At 49.7% G+C, this 14,709-nt stretch overlaps 1 protein-coding gene across 1 annotated transcript in view; it reads right to left on the bottom strand.

Moving 5' to 3' along the window:
• Positions 1–14,709, bottom strand: part of PRKCA (protein kinase C alpha) — a 380,941-nt gene that overhangs the window by 91,912 nt on the left and 274,320 nt on the right. The window contains exon 5 of the mRNA XM_060082984.1: positions 12,465–12,593. Coding sequence (XP_059938967.1) covers positions 12,465–12,593 — 129 coding nt within the window. The remainder of the gene's footprint in view (positions 1–12,464; positions 12,594–14,709) is intronic.

The following is a 14,709-nucleotide window of genomic DNA, read 5'->3' as shown; positions in this document are numbered from 1 at the left end:
AGGACTACCCTGGAATTGGCCTCCAGGGGCTGGGGCGGGGCTGCCTCTGGGTGAGCCGTGGAGCCTTAGGACGGAAGGCCAGAATCAGCAGCTACCCTCCTCCCAACACCGGCTCCTGCCTTTAGATCCTGCTGTGTTTCCACATGTGCGTCTGTTTGGGGGAATGGAGGGCTCTGATTCTAAAAACTCCCTGCCCCCTAACCCCATGCCAAACATACAGGCATCGTTTTTTGTTTTTTTGGTTTATTTACTTATTTTTTATTTTCCCCGTTATTTTATTTTCCTGATTTTGCAATACACCTCCCTGGGTCTGTATATTTTGCCAACTGACCGTTTCAACCCCTTGTGTTGCTGACTGCACTAGAAATCGGAGAAAACCCTTTCTCTGCCCTTTTCAAAACTTCAGCTGTTCAGTTTGACAGAGAAATTTTTCTCGATTGGAAAGTAATAAAAATTAAAATGTCTCAGGATCTAGAAACAGAGCAGTTGGACAAATCAACTGATGTTTTCTTAAATTGTGTTTTACCATCTCAACATTGCACTTAAAATTTTTTTGGGGGGGGGGTAGAGTTGTTTTACAATGTTGTGTTAGTTTCTACTGTACAGCGAAGTGGAGTTCCCGTGCTGTACGGCCGATTCTTATTCGTTATCTATTTTATATATGTTAGTGTATCTATGTCAGTCCCGATCTCCCAATTCATCCCACCTCCAAGCCCTGCTTTGTTATAAGAAAATGGAATCTACTCCGAGACTAGAAACACCCAGGGCCGCAGCTTTCCAGCATTACTGTGCACGAGAATCACTCTTGCAGAGCTCACTCACAAGCGGTGTGCAGGCTCCGTTCTTAGGGAACCGGACGCTGGCGTCTGGGGTGGGTGTGGCGGGCTGCGTACCGAGCAGCATCGGGCTTTGTGCACCTGGCGTGGAGGAGGGAGCTTCTGTTTAACACAGGGACTGAGACGAAACCCATCAAACTGGGAGAACCCTGGCATCCCGCCTCCCAGATTTCCAATCTCAGAGCATCAAAGTACCGCAAAGAGAAAGAGCTACAGCAACACACCGGTAAGCGCACGTAGCTAGAAGGAGAGAGGGGACGGTGTCATTCCTCGGCTCCCGGCTGCCACTAGAGAGGACTGTCCCGTGTGCGTTTCTGGCTGCATAATTACCATCTCCTCTGTGCCGCGCCTCTCCCCGGGCTGACAGAACATTTCTTTACTCAGAGGAACAAGGTGATGAGACTCAAGAGGAACCTAATGGGAACCAGAACTTGGTCTGGGGACCCGTCTCCACGGAGGGAGGCTTAAGTAACTGGGGTGGGGGGACTTGAGTAACTGGGGTGGGGGGTGGAAGGTGCCTCCTCCTGCCCCTCCCTCGGCCGCCCCCCTCCACCTGATGACTTCCCCTCATCCGTGCTGAAAACAGACTGAGCCGAACTGAAAATAACCGAGGAGATTAAATTAAATTACATCAGGCCTGGCTCCCAGGCAGTTGTTAATAAAATCATAAGCATTCACATCAGTGTGGCAGACAAAGACAAAAATGTTGTTTGCTGGTTCTCTTTTTTTTTTTCCCCCGCCCTGAAGAAGCCAAACCCTCAAGAGACAAGGCCCAATGACACCAACCTTCTCTCTATCACCTTTACGTGAGGTTATGAGCAGGATGTGCTCTTGCTGGCTCCGCTGAGGGAGCCCCATCTTCGGGGGTGGGGGGCCTTTGCTAGGCTTCCCCACCAGGAATGCGATGGCTGAGCATCATGTGTGACACCCGCTTAGCCGGCAATGGTCCTGCACCTGTCGGTAGGGAAGGGTTCAACGGTCCCAGACCAACAACTCTCCCCTACACTCCTGGTCACCAGAGATGGGCTTGGAGCTGATTTTCTTAGGGGCGTACTCGTCAGGGGCTACTGGAGGCCTCGGGCTTCTGGAAGACGACAGTCCTCAGAGAGAAAGACAACATAACAACAAGCCATTTCCCCTCGGCCCTCTATCTGTCGTTGTACCACAGTCTTGAATCTGAGAATACAAAGCTGAAGATGAACATTAATTAAACTTCCCATGTCAGGGCTAAGAGATTTTCACCTGAAAAAGCCTCTTATCACCTCAGCCACAGTTTTAAAAGAGTCTGGATGTTCTTATTACCTTTGGGATCTTTCTCCGACTGAGCCCATCTGTCAACACTCTAGACCTTCCCAAGGCGACCACGTGCATCAAACCTGATGTGAGACTAAATTAATTCCGAAAGAGGCAAGACTGGGGGCCAAGTATCTTGGATATAAAACTTTTAATCTGGTGAAATAAGCAAGCTGTTCGTACACCACTGAGCCACCACCGACTCGACAAAACTGCCAGATGGAGAGAGATTCAACGGGCAGACATACAGTGTGGCAGGACCCTCAGGCCAGGGACCGTGCACGGGGTGAAGATTCCGTTCCCCGTGAGGTTTTAGGAGGTGGGCATTTGAGATCTAAGTGCTCTGGCAAGGATGCGATGGGGAGGGGACTTGCCATCCGCAGCTAAACCACCACAGTTTACAAGCAGGAGAAAGAAGCCATGTCACTGTGAGCTCGGAGACCAGGGTGCTCTTGCCTTAAGGAAATGGCACTGGCGACCCTTTGCCCCTCATCCTGGGCTTGCTGCTTCCCACAAGCACCCAGTGCCCTCAGTATAGAAAGCTATGTTCAAATCACTGCACAGAGTGCCCTGCAGGAGGGACAATCCACAGCAAGACACACTGCTAGTTAGTACACATTTGGCAGCTCTGCCATAGACAGGTCAGGATGAGGTACCATGGTCACGATGTCAACGATGACACGTCCCTTGGAGAACGTGCAACCTCTTTCTTGGCAGACGTGTGTCTCTCTGAAGGATCCCAAGAGCCACGTGGCTTTATGAATTCGGCTACAACAGGATCATTTCCATGTGATCCAGATACAGGGCTGAAATGGGAAGAGTTGCTTTGGATTTGGGACGTAGCAGCACAGTATAAAGCTGGCTCTTTTTTACGCTGTACTTGCTGGGTTCTTCTAACATCATCATCATCTACTCAACACCCAGCTCTCAGACACAAAGTCAAGGCACTGCGTACAGCAGAAAAGACGCCGTCTCGGACCTCAAAGGGCTCATGGTCTGGTAGCAAGAGATCAGCATGCAGATAAACACAAGACCACAAAAGAAATGTTAGAAAGGGCGTGGGGAGAAACTGGTCCATTTCAGGCGGGGCACAAAATGGTAGGAGGGGCTTCATGAAGGGAACTGGGGCTGAGGGTTAAACAATACTCCTGATGGAGCAGGGTAAACAACACTAGCAAAGGTGAGCAGGTGGGACCCAGCCTGCCCCTGGGGAAACGGCACGTAGCTTTTCTTCACGATGCGAATGCGGAGTGCCAAGGTGTGGGGGGGGGGCGGAAGGGACCAGACTGCAGAGGCAGGCAAGGTACCGGCTGCTGAAGGGGTCACACAGACATACGGCACCTGAAATTTAGGAATGGCCAACCAAGGAAGAAGACAGAGTAGATAAATCCATGGAAAACACACCAGTGGTCAGTTGGAAGCCCATGCATCTGAATGTGGCAGTGTGCAAGCACTCTTCTGAGACAAGCATGCTGCTAGGTGTTTTTAGCTCCAAGGCAGATCCTGTTTTCTTTTGCAAAGGCTGTGCCTGGATGTTAAGCCCCCGTCAAGCTAGAGATGGCTTCTTCCAAGACTGAGAATTGGAAAGCAAGGGCAAGGCTGCGACGGCGAGGCAGGCTGAGAACGGACACAGCCGTCACGTGTGGCCCACTCCTGCATGATCGGTCGGCACATATCCCGACGGGTGTTCGTTTGCCCATTTCAGGTCTCCACTCTGAGGCAGGGAGGAGTTCGGCTGGGTTCCCTGCTGCCATTTTTATCACTAGCCGTTATCTAAACCCTGGAAAATGAGGGTTCTGGGGGGTCATGGCGACAGTACCAAGGGCCAGTTCAGGATAGCCTCACCTGTTCACTGGAGGATGGAAACACGAAATGGCCAACACTGGAGCCACACGGTGTGGGCCTATCTGTAGTAAGGGGAGGGAGTTGCGACAGGTACACATCTCCCCTCGGCCAGAGCCAGGAGCCGGCAGACAAAGGGGGTGGGGGGCGAGGGCCTGGGCACCAGGGTCAGGACGGCCTCCATTCAGCAGCCGGGTGATCTGGGCAGGTCACACAAGCTCTCGCAGCCTGTGTCTGTGGGACAGGGTGACGACTCGGATGAGAGCACTCTTCCGGAAGGGTCATCGTGATAACAGATAGGAAAGCATCCAACCCGGGCCTGGGACATGGAAGGGGCTCAACAATCGCTGGTTTCTCCTCTCAGAGGACCCAGGCCCTCCGGCAACACCCGCGGCTCCCCTGGTGTGCACTACGTCCCCCTTTCCTACAGTGGCTCCCCGAGTTCTGACCTGTTGGCTATTGGCATCCCCGTCAGGAGCTCGGAGGCTGGTTCATCTGGAGCTTCCTTCCAGCCCACAGGGATTTCTACAGAGAGCACTGAAGTGTTGTACCCACTAGAATAGAAAGCTCCAACCTAACAGAGCTCACCGTTTTGGAGGTTTGGTTGATTTGAAAATGTCCACTAGTGATTAACATTCACCACACAGGCTTTGTGTGTGCATGTGTATTTCACACGTACTTTCAGCATTTTGTGCTTTGTTTTTGCTGAACCATTTGGAAGTAAGTTTCAGACGTCAGGGAAAATCGCCCCTAAACTACTTCAGCATCTCCCCCATAGCCACATTGCCATGACCACCCAGAAATGTCGTGCAAACCCAAAACCACTATCTGAAGGGCAGTCCAGATTCGGATTTCTGCCCTGCTCCCCAGACGTCCTTTAGAATTGTTATTTTCTTGGGCCACAGATTGCACCCGATTATCAGGTCTCTTTAGTTTCCTTTAGTCAAGAACAGTCCCCTTGACGGTTTTTGTTTGTCACAATACTAACATTTTTGAAAAGTCCCAGTCGGTTAACAAGCAGAATGTCCCAATATCTGGATTTGTCTAGTTTTTTTTTCCCTCATTAGATTTGGGGACTACAGTTTTGGCTCCAATACTGGACAGGAGCGTAGTGTGTACTTTCTACTACATCCCATCAGGAGCAGCATCCTTCCGCTTTGTCACATCATGGAGGAGGCTGAGTATGGTCGGGAAGGTGCCACGTATCAAATGGGCAACATGGCTACACAGGAAAACATTTAGTCCAGGTAACAGCATTCTGACTACATACCCTCGATGGGGTATCACCTGAGGCTTTATTTAAAATGGCAATGAATTCCTGAGCTTTATGGAGTAGGCCTGTTCTTGGTAGAGGTGTTGGTAGACTGATGCCGAAACTGCTGCACGTAACGTGGGGTAGAGCAAACAAATGGGCACGTTGACATCATCGGGGACCAGGGGTCTTACTGAGGGAGGATGGAGGATCCCTGAGGACTGGGAAAGGTGGAGAAGAACTCTGGTGCGGGATCAGAGTCAGAGGCAGCAGTGGGAGGTCATTAAACAAAAAACCTGCCTCTGTCGACTGGAAGAGCTTAGAAGCAGTAGCACCCCGGGAGCCCAAGCACCCCCAGAACCCCGACTTTGTGGATTCTTACTATGATTCCCATTTAAAAAAACACTCCAGTGCTCCTCAGAGAAAGGAAGCTCCAGAAAGAACGGAAGCACTGAAAAAACGGATGGGTCGTGTCAAGGGGATGCAGAGCCAGCATGAAGTGGTTCCCGCTGGCCATATTTGGAACAATTTGAACATTTTAAAAAGACACTAAAGGGTTTCCCTGGTGGCGCAGTGGTTGAGAGTCCGCCTGCCGATGCAGCGGACGCGGGTTCGTGCCCCGGTCCGGGAAGATCCCACATGCCGCGGAGCGGCTGGGCCCGTGAGCCACGGCTGCTGAGCCTGCACGTCCAGAGCCTGTGCTCTGCAACGGGAGAGGCCACAGCAATGAGAGGCCCGCGTACCGCAAAAAAAAAAAAAAAAAAAAAAAAAGACACTAAAAAAGAAATAGTGAGCTCAAATTGCTACTTAAAAAAATTGTAGGGGGACATAAAGGGAAAGCTTTTCTTTCAGATGAATGCCAGCTACTGAACGTTGAAGCAATTACAGAACTAGAAAATCACCATTTTGCAACCGTCAGTTTAATAACTGATTAAGGCTCGTCCACGGCTGCCAAAACCATCAGACAAAAAGTTGCTGGTCTCCAAGTACAATACCCAGACCCCTCATTAATTACAAATTTAAAGAAGGTACCTTTGCAGGGGAGGGACCTGATGAAAATACCTTAACCAGGTGATCAAAGGTAGCATCACCGATAATGGACAATCTGGATATACTAGAGGAGCAGCAGCTGCCTGAGGACCCCTCTCCATCCCAAAGCAAAGGACCAGCCACAGCAGCTGCGTCACCTTTTGTGCTGTTGAGCTGGATCTGATTCCCACAGCCAAGCTTTTATTTAATAGAAATGACCTCCAACTAATGCCTTTCCTGTTCTGCAAGCGGCTTGGTCCAACTGCTCCTTGCTGGCAGCCCCAAACAGGTTACTATACTCCACAGCCTTCCTGCCGGGGGGGAAGAGCATCCGAACAAAGCTTTCAGGTGACCAATGGGCTGCCTGCCATGCCTCCTTTCCCGGAATCGACAAAGAAAGTCGAGGGTCACAGTGAACCTCGGGGTCAAGCTTGGAGTTCAGGGTGGGAGGGTGATGCTCTGTCCTTGTTGAAAACACAGCCACACGCAACTGTAAATGCTCCTGCTTGAGAAAGAAGTATTTAACTGGGAGTTATTACCCCGTGACTCCTAAGACCCGTGCAATCTGTAAACTGTGATGACTGTAGCCCTAACCCCTTGAAAATGGAGAGAAGTTTTCCCCCAGCTTTCCCCACGGCGCACTCAAAATCCCTGAAATCCTGGACTGGGTCGAGCGTCCTGAACACACCAAGCACTTCCGCGGCCCAGCATCTTTCCTTGAAGTGTCCCCTCCCAACCTGTGCTCCTGGCTCTACCTTCACTACCACCTGCAGCTTCCTCGGTACAGACGAGGCACTGCCCCCAGGCGCCCTCCACGCTGACGCTGACAGGCACCGGGCGCTATCATTCTTTTCCACATGTAAGTCCCCCTGGAGACCACACATTCCATGATAAGGACTATGTCTTCCTTATCTTAGCATCCCCAGGGCCTCGCAGAGAGCCTGACACACAGCTTATAAATGGATAACAAACAGTCGGATCAAAGAATGAATGATTATTATGCAAAGCTGAGCCTCACTGCCTTGACTCCATCCCAATTATGCTATTAAAAGGTGGAAGAACACACAGAGGGAGTGGTATTCTATTTTTTTTCCTTGCGGTACGTGGGCTTCTCACTGTTGTGGCCTCTCCCGTTGCGGAGCACAGGCTCCCGACGTGCAGGCTTAGCGGCCATGGCTCACGGGCCCAGCCGCTCCGCGGCATGTGGGATCTTCCTGGACCAGGGCACGAACCCGTGTCCCCTGCATCGGCAGGCGGACTCTCAACCACTGCACCACCAGGGAAGCCCGGGAGTAGTATTCTTTAAACCAACAACAGCATGAGGGCAAGGTCCCGACACAGAGCTAGAAGCGAGACAGAGGACGCAATCTGTAGGCTGCCGGGACCTGCAGGAAGTGCCCCCCAACCCCGGAACTCGATTTAGAACTTCATCTCCATAACTTAACAATCCAAAGTATCTGAGAAAATCAAACTCTTCTGCAGAATAATCTATTTGGGGAAGAGATGTGTTCCTGAAACAGCTGTAAAGCATACGATATTTTTCCCATTTACTTACAACACTAAATTGAAAATTCGTTCCCACGAGGGATTATTTTTCTTTACCACTCCTCCAAACCAGATAAAAAGTACACAAGAATGTAGGAAACCTATTAAAATCGCATACTGAATGAAAAGAAAAAAATGACACCATTCAGATAACATCAGCACCACTGCCCAAAGGCAAAAAATAAAAATATACCCCCGAAAGCAGAGGTCTTTCCCAGAGATACTGCACCAATCTCGAAAGGAAACTGATCTCTGATTTCAAAAGGGTGATTTCCATCCCAGGAGTCCGTTGGGAATTTCTATTTTACTTTGGGAATTATTTTCAATTTGAGTGATTCTACACAGGTCAAATGGAAATGCAGCTAATCTAACAATTAACACAGGTACTTAGGGTTTAAGTGCATTTTCCAAGAAATCACTTGCATTGGTATCACAAGCTCTGCTCATTATGGTTTATTATTTAGACGTGTGTTCCCGTTAAGGCCGGCTAATTCCTCTACCCCGTCTCAGCCATCAGCTGCAGGTCTCTTCCCTCTGGCCTCTCAAACACCTACAGTCCCTTCAGCCTCTTCCTCTGCGGGGTCTTTCCCTCCCCACCCCGTACGCCCCAGAACCTCCCAGTCATAGTTATGTGACTGTCTGGCACCCACATAACTGAGCACTTCATTATACGTGGGCTTGGCTCGTTCTTTAATTCCTCCACGTTACACTTTTCTCCCCTGGTCCTAAGTCCCATGTTTAGACCTTCTGTCACCTCAGAGAAGCTGTGGGGTGTTGAGTGTGGGTTTAGAAACTACTTATGGGTTTGCTGTTTATCCAGAGGAGACTCTTTAATTAGTATGAGAGGCCTGGGAGACTGACAGCATTTGGGTGCAGGGGTCAGACTTGGGCTAGGGCGCCTCCCTTCACCTTCTGCCTCGTAACTCGGAGCAACTTCCTTCCCCCCCTCTTAGCTCCTTTGCTCACCTTGAAAATGAGGGCAAGAACAGTACGCTGTGGTATAATTTTTGAGGGGTCAGGGAAACAGTGACTATGAAAGCACTCAGTATGGGGAAAGGTCCAGTCCTGTGGACAGTAGTACGAACACGGGAAGGACTCGGTCAATGGCAACTGTTGTTATGGAAACCGTCTGTCAAGACACACACACACAAGTGCCAGATCCGCTGGGTGAGGAGCGGTACAGGCAGTGATGCAGGAGGGGTGGCAGTTACCGCTTGGGAGGGGCTCTGCCTGGTGTTCCTCGCTGGCCTTTTATACTGGAATAAGGAAGCCTGAGGTCTTCTCTTTGACTCTTTAAAACAATTTCTAGTGACTAACATAGGTACCTATTGTTCACGAATTTATCAGGTACTATTTAAAAATGTGACTGCACTGATGCTTAAAGTATGGTTAGGTAAGGACGTGACCATCAGGGGCTGCTGGGTGAAAGGTGTAGGGAACTCTGTGATACTTTTGTGACTTTTTTTGTACCATAAGCTCTACTCATTATGGTTTATTGTTTTTTGTTTTGTTTTGTTTTGTTTTTTGGGGTACACGGGCCTCTCACTGTTGTGGCCTCTCCCATTGTGGAGCACAGGCTCCAGACACAAAGGCTCAGCAGCCATGGCTCACGGGCCCAGCCGCTCCGCGGCATGTGGGATCTTCCCGGACCGGGGCACGAACCCATGTCCCCTGCATCGGCAGGCGGACTCTCAACCACTGCGCCACCAGAGAAGCCCCTGGTTTATTGTTTATATTTCTGTTCTGCTTGAAGCCAGGCTAACTCTGATTCTGAAAATCTAAAATTACTCTAAAAGTCTTAAGGAAATGATTACTAATGGGTTATTTCCTTTAGTTTGGATGTCTATATTTAGGACTGAATTTCCTGCACACAAATAACTACTGTATTTTTAAGTCAGATTTGCTGTGGACTGAATGTTTGTGCCCCCAAGTTTGTATGTGGAAGCCCTAACTTCCTACGGTGATGGTACAGGAGGTGGGGCCTTGGGAGGGGATGAGGTCATGAGGGTGAGGCCCTCACGATGGGATCAGTGCCCTTAGGAGACATCACTGAGTTTGCTTCCTTCCTCTCTCTTCCCACTCCAAGCCTCTCTCTCTCTCTCTCTCTCTCTCTCTCTCTCTCTCTCTCTCTCTCTCTCTCTCTCTCTCTCTCTCTCTCAAGTGAAGGCACAGCCAGAAGGCAGCCCCTGAAAGCCAGGAGGAGATTTCTCTCCAGAAACCAAACTGGTGGCACCTTGATCTTGAACTTCCAGGCCTCCAAAACCAAGAAAAATTCAGTCCATGGTATTTATTATAGCAGCCTGAACTAAGATAAGATTCCAGTTCCTACTGGTACTGTCATTAAAATATCTCTACTTCTATCAGTTGAATATGTAACCATTAAAGTGACCATCTGTGTGACTCTGGGCAAGTTATTTAATTTCTTTGTGCCTTGGTTTCTTCATCTATAAGGATAATAAATTTCCGCACAGGTTTAAATAAGTTAATTATGTAAAGTGCTTCGAAGGTGCCCCTTTTGTGGGAAGTGCTCAGTCACTGTGAGCTGCTGTTGCTGCTATTATGAAAAAGTATTGCTGAATTCATAGTCCTAGAGCAGAGCTACGTCTCTGCACAAACGTGCAGACTCGTTCTCAAAGATACATGACCTAGATTGCAGCCATAGGTTACACTGATTGGCTTCCAGGCATGAAAAGTCTCGAACTCAGGGAGGGTGTCTTCCCCTAAGATGATTCCACGGTTGTGACTCAAGTTCAGCTCTTGGCAATGCTGGAGTGATTAGCATAGGAGTCCCAAGAGGATATGCCTGGCTGTCCCCTGCAAGGTGGGTCTTTCTCTCGTACCGTGTGCCACCCCAGACAGCGCATCTGTGCCCCTCTGTGCAGTTTTACACCTGCAAGGCTCTTGAGGCTCACAGAAGAGCCTGGAACACTCAGGCAGTGCCACGTGGAGAAGGCACGGGCCCGTCTAGCATGCACAGTCTGTTTTGTACTCAGAAGCACAAGGAGTGCGAGCTGAACGCTGAAATCCCTGCCAGGCAGTCCAGCCCTCAGGGAGCCGTGACCCTCCCAGCTGAGCCCTGACTCTCCCCTGTGTGTCCGCCACATCGCCATGGCCGTGGGCCGCTGTAAAGCCAGGGAGAAGCACCGTTCAGCCAGCAGGCATTCTGCTGGGATCCCTCACCACTTACTCAGCCTCTGTTTTATGGTAATTTTCTCTGAAACTGCATGCTCCCTGCCCCCAGGACGGGACTTTGACAATGAGGGAGCCTTAGTAAAAAAGAGAGAGAAATAAGCCTGGGGCTGTGACGGTGCAGACCCGCGTGTGGCCTCACTGCAGCATCCGTCCAATCAAAGGGAATGTGGGCGAGAACCGCAGCCCGAAGCGCAAGGGGACAGGCAGGACGGTTTTGAGAAAATCAAGGAACTTCGCTGAAACACAGAGGCACCAGGGGTCCCGTGTCTGTGATGGGGATTTTATGCGCGATCCCACTCTGACCATTAGCCGTGTGTGGTTCGTTTCATCAGGTTACCCAGCCGCAAAGCGTGTAGACCCTCTCCTCGCAACACCTCAAAACCCTGTTTGATGTTCCCTGAATTCTTACCTGACAGGACAGCACTGGGTAGAAAACTGGATTGTTTTCCAAAGAAAAAAAATGTGAGGATGTTCCCAAAAGTGAGCTTTCTCTGGGACTCCTCCCCCCACCCCACCCCCGCTTTTTCCTTAAACAGACCCTTCAAGTCTTTTTTTCCTATAACATCTTTCTGTCATTTACAATAAAATTAAGTCAGTTTTTCCAATTTTAAATACAAATGGGAGCACAGTACGTTTGCTGATCTGATGAGAATAAATGTCCTGGTCCAGGAGAAGGGAGCGTACAGCGCGGGTGGTACCCGAGAGGCCTCCAGAGCAAGGAAACGAGGCTGCCACCTGAGACTTAAACCATACTCAGCACAGAGGGCGTCACCTTGAGGGAGGACCCTCGGCTGAGTGTGGATTGGGTGGGAAACCAAAGGAAAAGCTGTGCTGTGACAGTGCGCACCCCAACATGGCCCCGAGGAGGGGCTCCTGGCCTGGGGACATGGAATTCTGGGGCCTCAGCCATCCTGTCTGTGAGGTGCAGGTGGTGTGATGGTTAGAAGCACAGGGTCTGGAGTCCTCACTTACTCTGTGACACTGCAGGTTCCCATTTCTCTGTGCCTCAGTTTCCCCTTCTGGAAAATGAGGCTAATGATCTAGCAGTTGTGAGAAGCAGATAAATTAATCTGTGTGGATTTCTCAGCACCGCACCCAACTCAGAGGAGGCGTAAGTACTCAAGGCAGCTGCTGTTACCATCACGGCGGGCCCGTCAGGTCATCACAGCCCGATGCACTTAAACACCTGGATCATCCATCGCCTGCCCTCTCCCAGGTTCCACCTTCACCCGTGGCATCTTGCTTAGTGGCTTCCGGTATGCCCATCACCAGGGGGACAATCCGCTGGCCCTGCTGGCAGAACACTTCATCCACACGGCCATGGTGACCCTGACTGACGATAAGAATCTGGGGGGTCGGGAGGCACGTTCATGAGACCCGGTGTCTCTGCGTCCGAGCAGCCTGGGTCTCGGCCTGCCCTTGATCCGAAGTCCATGGAGCACCACACGCTTCACACCCATCCGAGATTGCCTTACCTGTGACATGGAGCTTTTCGTCGGTGACCTCGGCCTTCAGGTAGATCCGGCCCCTCTTCTCCGTGTGGTCCATCCCGCAGAGGCTGGGGACGTTTATCACGCACTGCTTGTGCACGTTCATATCACAGGCTGTGAGTCAAGAAAGCAAAGGGTGAGGCTGGGTGCGTGGCCTGGAAGCATCCCTCCCTCGGTGTTTTGGCTGCACGAACAGAAGTGAAAATGAGCCACCCTCTAACTCGATACTCTGCTATAATGCTTTTGGTGACATAAAGAACTGTTAGCAGATGTCCCTTACAGCACAGGCTTCATGTGAGTGACAATATCCTTAAAATACTCGATCCATATTTGTCCAGTCTTAACTGAAGCAAGACACCCCCCTGTCTTCTGTGAATGCTTCCAATATATAACAGCATACACAATTCACATAGGTAAATGCATGTATAGCGCAGACTAATGACTATTTTATGTACACAGAGGCAAATAACATGCACATTTTAAACAGATGATTCTTTCTGCCAAAGAATTTCTTATGCCTTTCTGAGAATTTGCAGGGTTGAGTAAAGGAAATTCAGAAAATGTTCCTTTCCTCAGTAAACTCTGTATGTCCAAGGAGGCTTAAGGGCATTGCTTTTGTTTGTTATTGTTGTTGTTGTTTTTAAAAGAACCTGTGCTTGATATTTTAAACCTGTCTTCAGATATTTAAATGTTATTCTGAGTAAAACAAATACACGCCTGGCATAAGCCATTTCTCACCAGCTGACATTACGTGGGCGAGACAGGGGGCGGATTAAAAAAAGATCAGTCTTATTGTAATGGACTAAAGAAACCCTGAAGAGAGTCCCGTGCACTGAGCACAAACAGAAGGCTCTGTGCAGGTGTTTCAGCTCCACTGGCCCTGTGCCTTCAGGTTTCCAGAAGGAGGGGTGGCCCCTGGAACGCTTGTGAATCCTCCAGGGGATGCTACAAGGCTCTTCTGAGCCTTCATGCCCCTTTCATTTTCAGTGGTTAATTTTAACGTGGTGAACTAAATAGCAAGAAGCATCATGAACAACGGATCTCAGCTACGAGTATTAAACACCGAAAGCAGGAAGAGGGATACAACGAGGGAAGAACAATTAATGTGGATCCATTCCCAAAGGGAACCGTTCAAAATCATGTACCTTGATTCGGCCAATAAAAAGCCTCTTGAAAAGCTGTGCTATGACCCGCCTTGACCAAATCACGTGTTCAAGTACTTGCGCAGAACGTGCAACTTAAGGGAATAAATGCCAGAGCCTCTGGAAAGGATGTGGACCTCAGGGAGGGCGTGGGAGGTGAAAGGGCCCTGGGCTGTATCTTTGTCTCGGAGTTACCGTCTGCGGCTTGTATCATACATCCTGGGAAGCTCATTTGCTTTCCAACTCCCTTTCCTACTCCGCAAACTAAGAGGCCTGCACAAGTGGTTGCTGACTTTCTTTCCACCGAGCAGAAATGTCTACAGCATCATAACCTACTGTGTGTAAGGGCAGAGGAAGAGGGTTCTTCTCGGCAGAAGTGGCTCTGGCTGGGGGGTGGTCTGGGTCCTGGCACCCCTCTGCTTATTTTCCTGCATCCCCCAGGAAGGAACACAGGCAGCAGCCTCAGAAACCCTAGGACTCCAAGGCAAAGAGCTTAAAACAAAACACACTGGTTTAGGTCAGTGGTTTTCACTTTTACTAACAGAACCCATTTTACAACCAAAATATTAATAAGCAGGATGCTAACCTACAAACCAGATGAGTGTTATTTCATTAGCGTACACTTGGTTAATAAATTCAAATCTATACCACTATTTACTACAAAGACATTCCTGGATAACCAAGAAAGGCCTCTGATGCAAACAAAACTTTTCACCCAGCCGTGAGGGGTGCTCGGTGAAGACTCAGAGTTCAGCCTCAGCGATGCATGTATTTCTGTCTTGTGTTAAAGTTGGACAGCAACCCCAGATCCTGGTTCACCCAGAAGAGGATGGGCAGCTGGTGCCCTTCTTTAAGGGCACCCTTCACGATCCCAGCTGACTCTGCAGTGGAAGTAGCAGGAGAAAGGGGAGGGCCCCGTCTGCAAGGTCACCTTCAACTCGTCAAGGCTGAGTGCCTAACACAGCTGAGGATTCACTTTTGTTCCAAGTTTTAAAATAATTAAAAGTGTATTTACAAGTGCACTTAGAATCCACACTTGCAGAGCCTCTGAAAACAGTGTCTTTGGAATCTTAGCATTTCCCGAAATG

Source organism: Mesoplodon densirostris, chromosome 18 (assembly GCF_025265405.1).
Source record: "Mesoplodon densirostris isolate mMesDen1 chromosome 18, mMesDen1 primary haplotype, whole genome shotgun sequence".
Taxonomy (NCBI): domain Eukaryota; kingdom Metazoa; phylum Chordata; class Mammalia; order Artiodactyla; family Ziphiidae; genus Mesoplodon; species Mesoplodon densirostris.
This window is presented reverse-complemented; position numbering and strand designations above follow the sequence as displayed.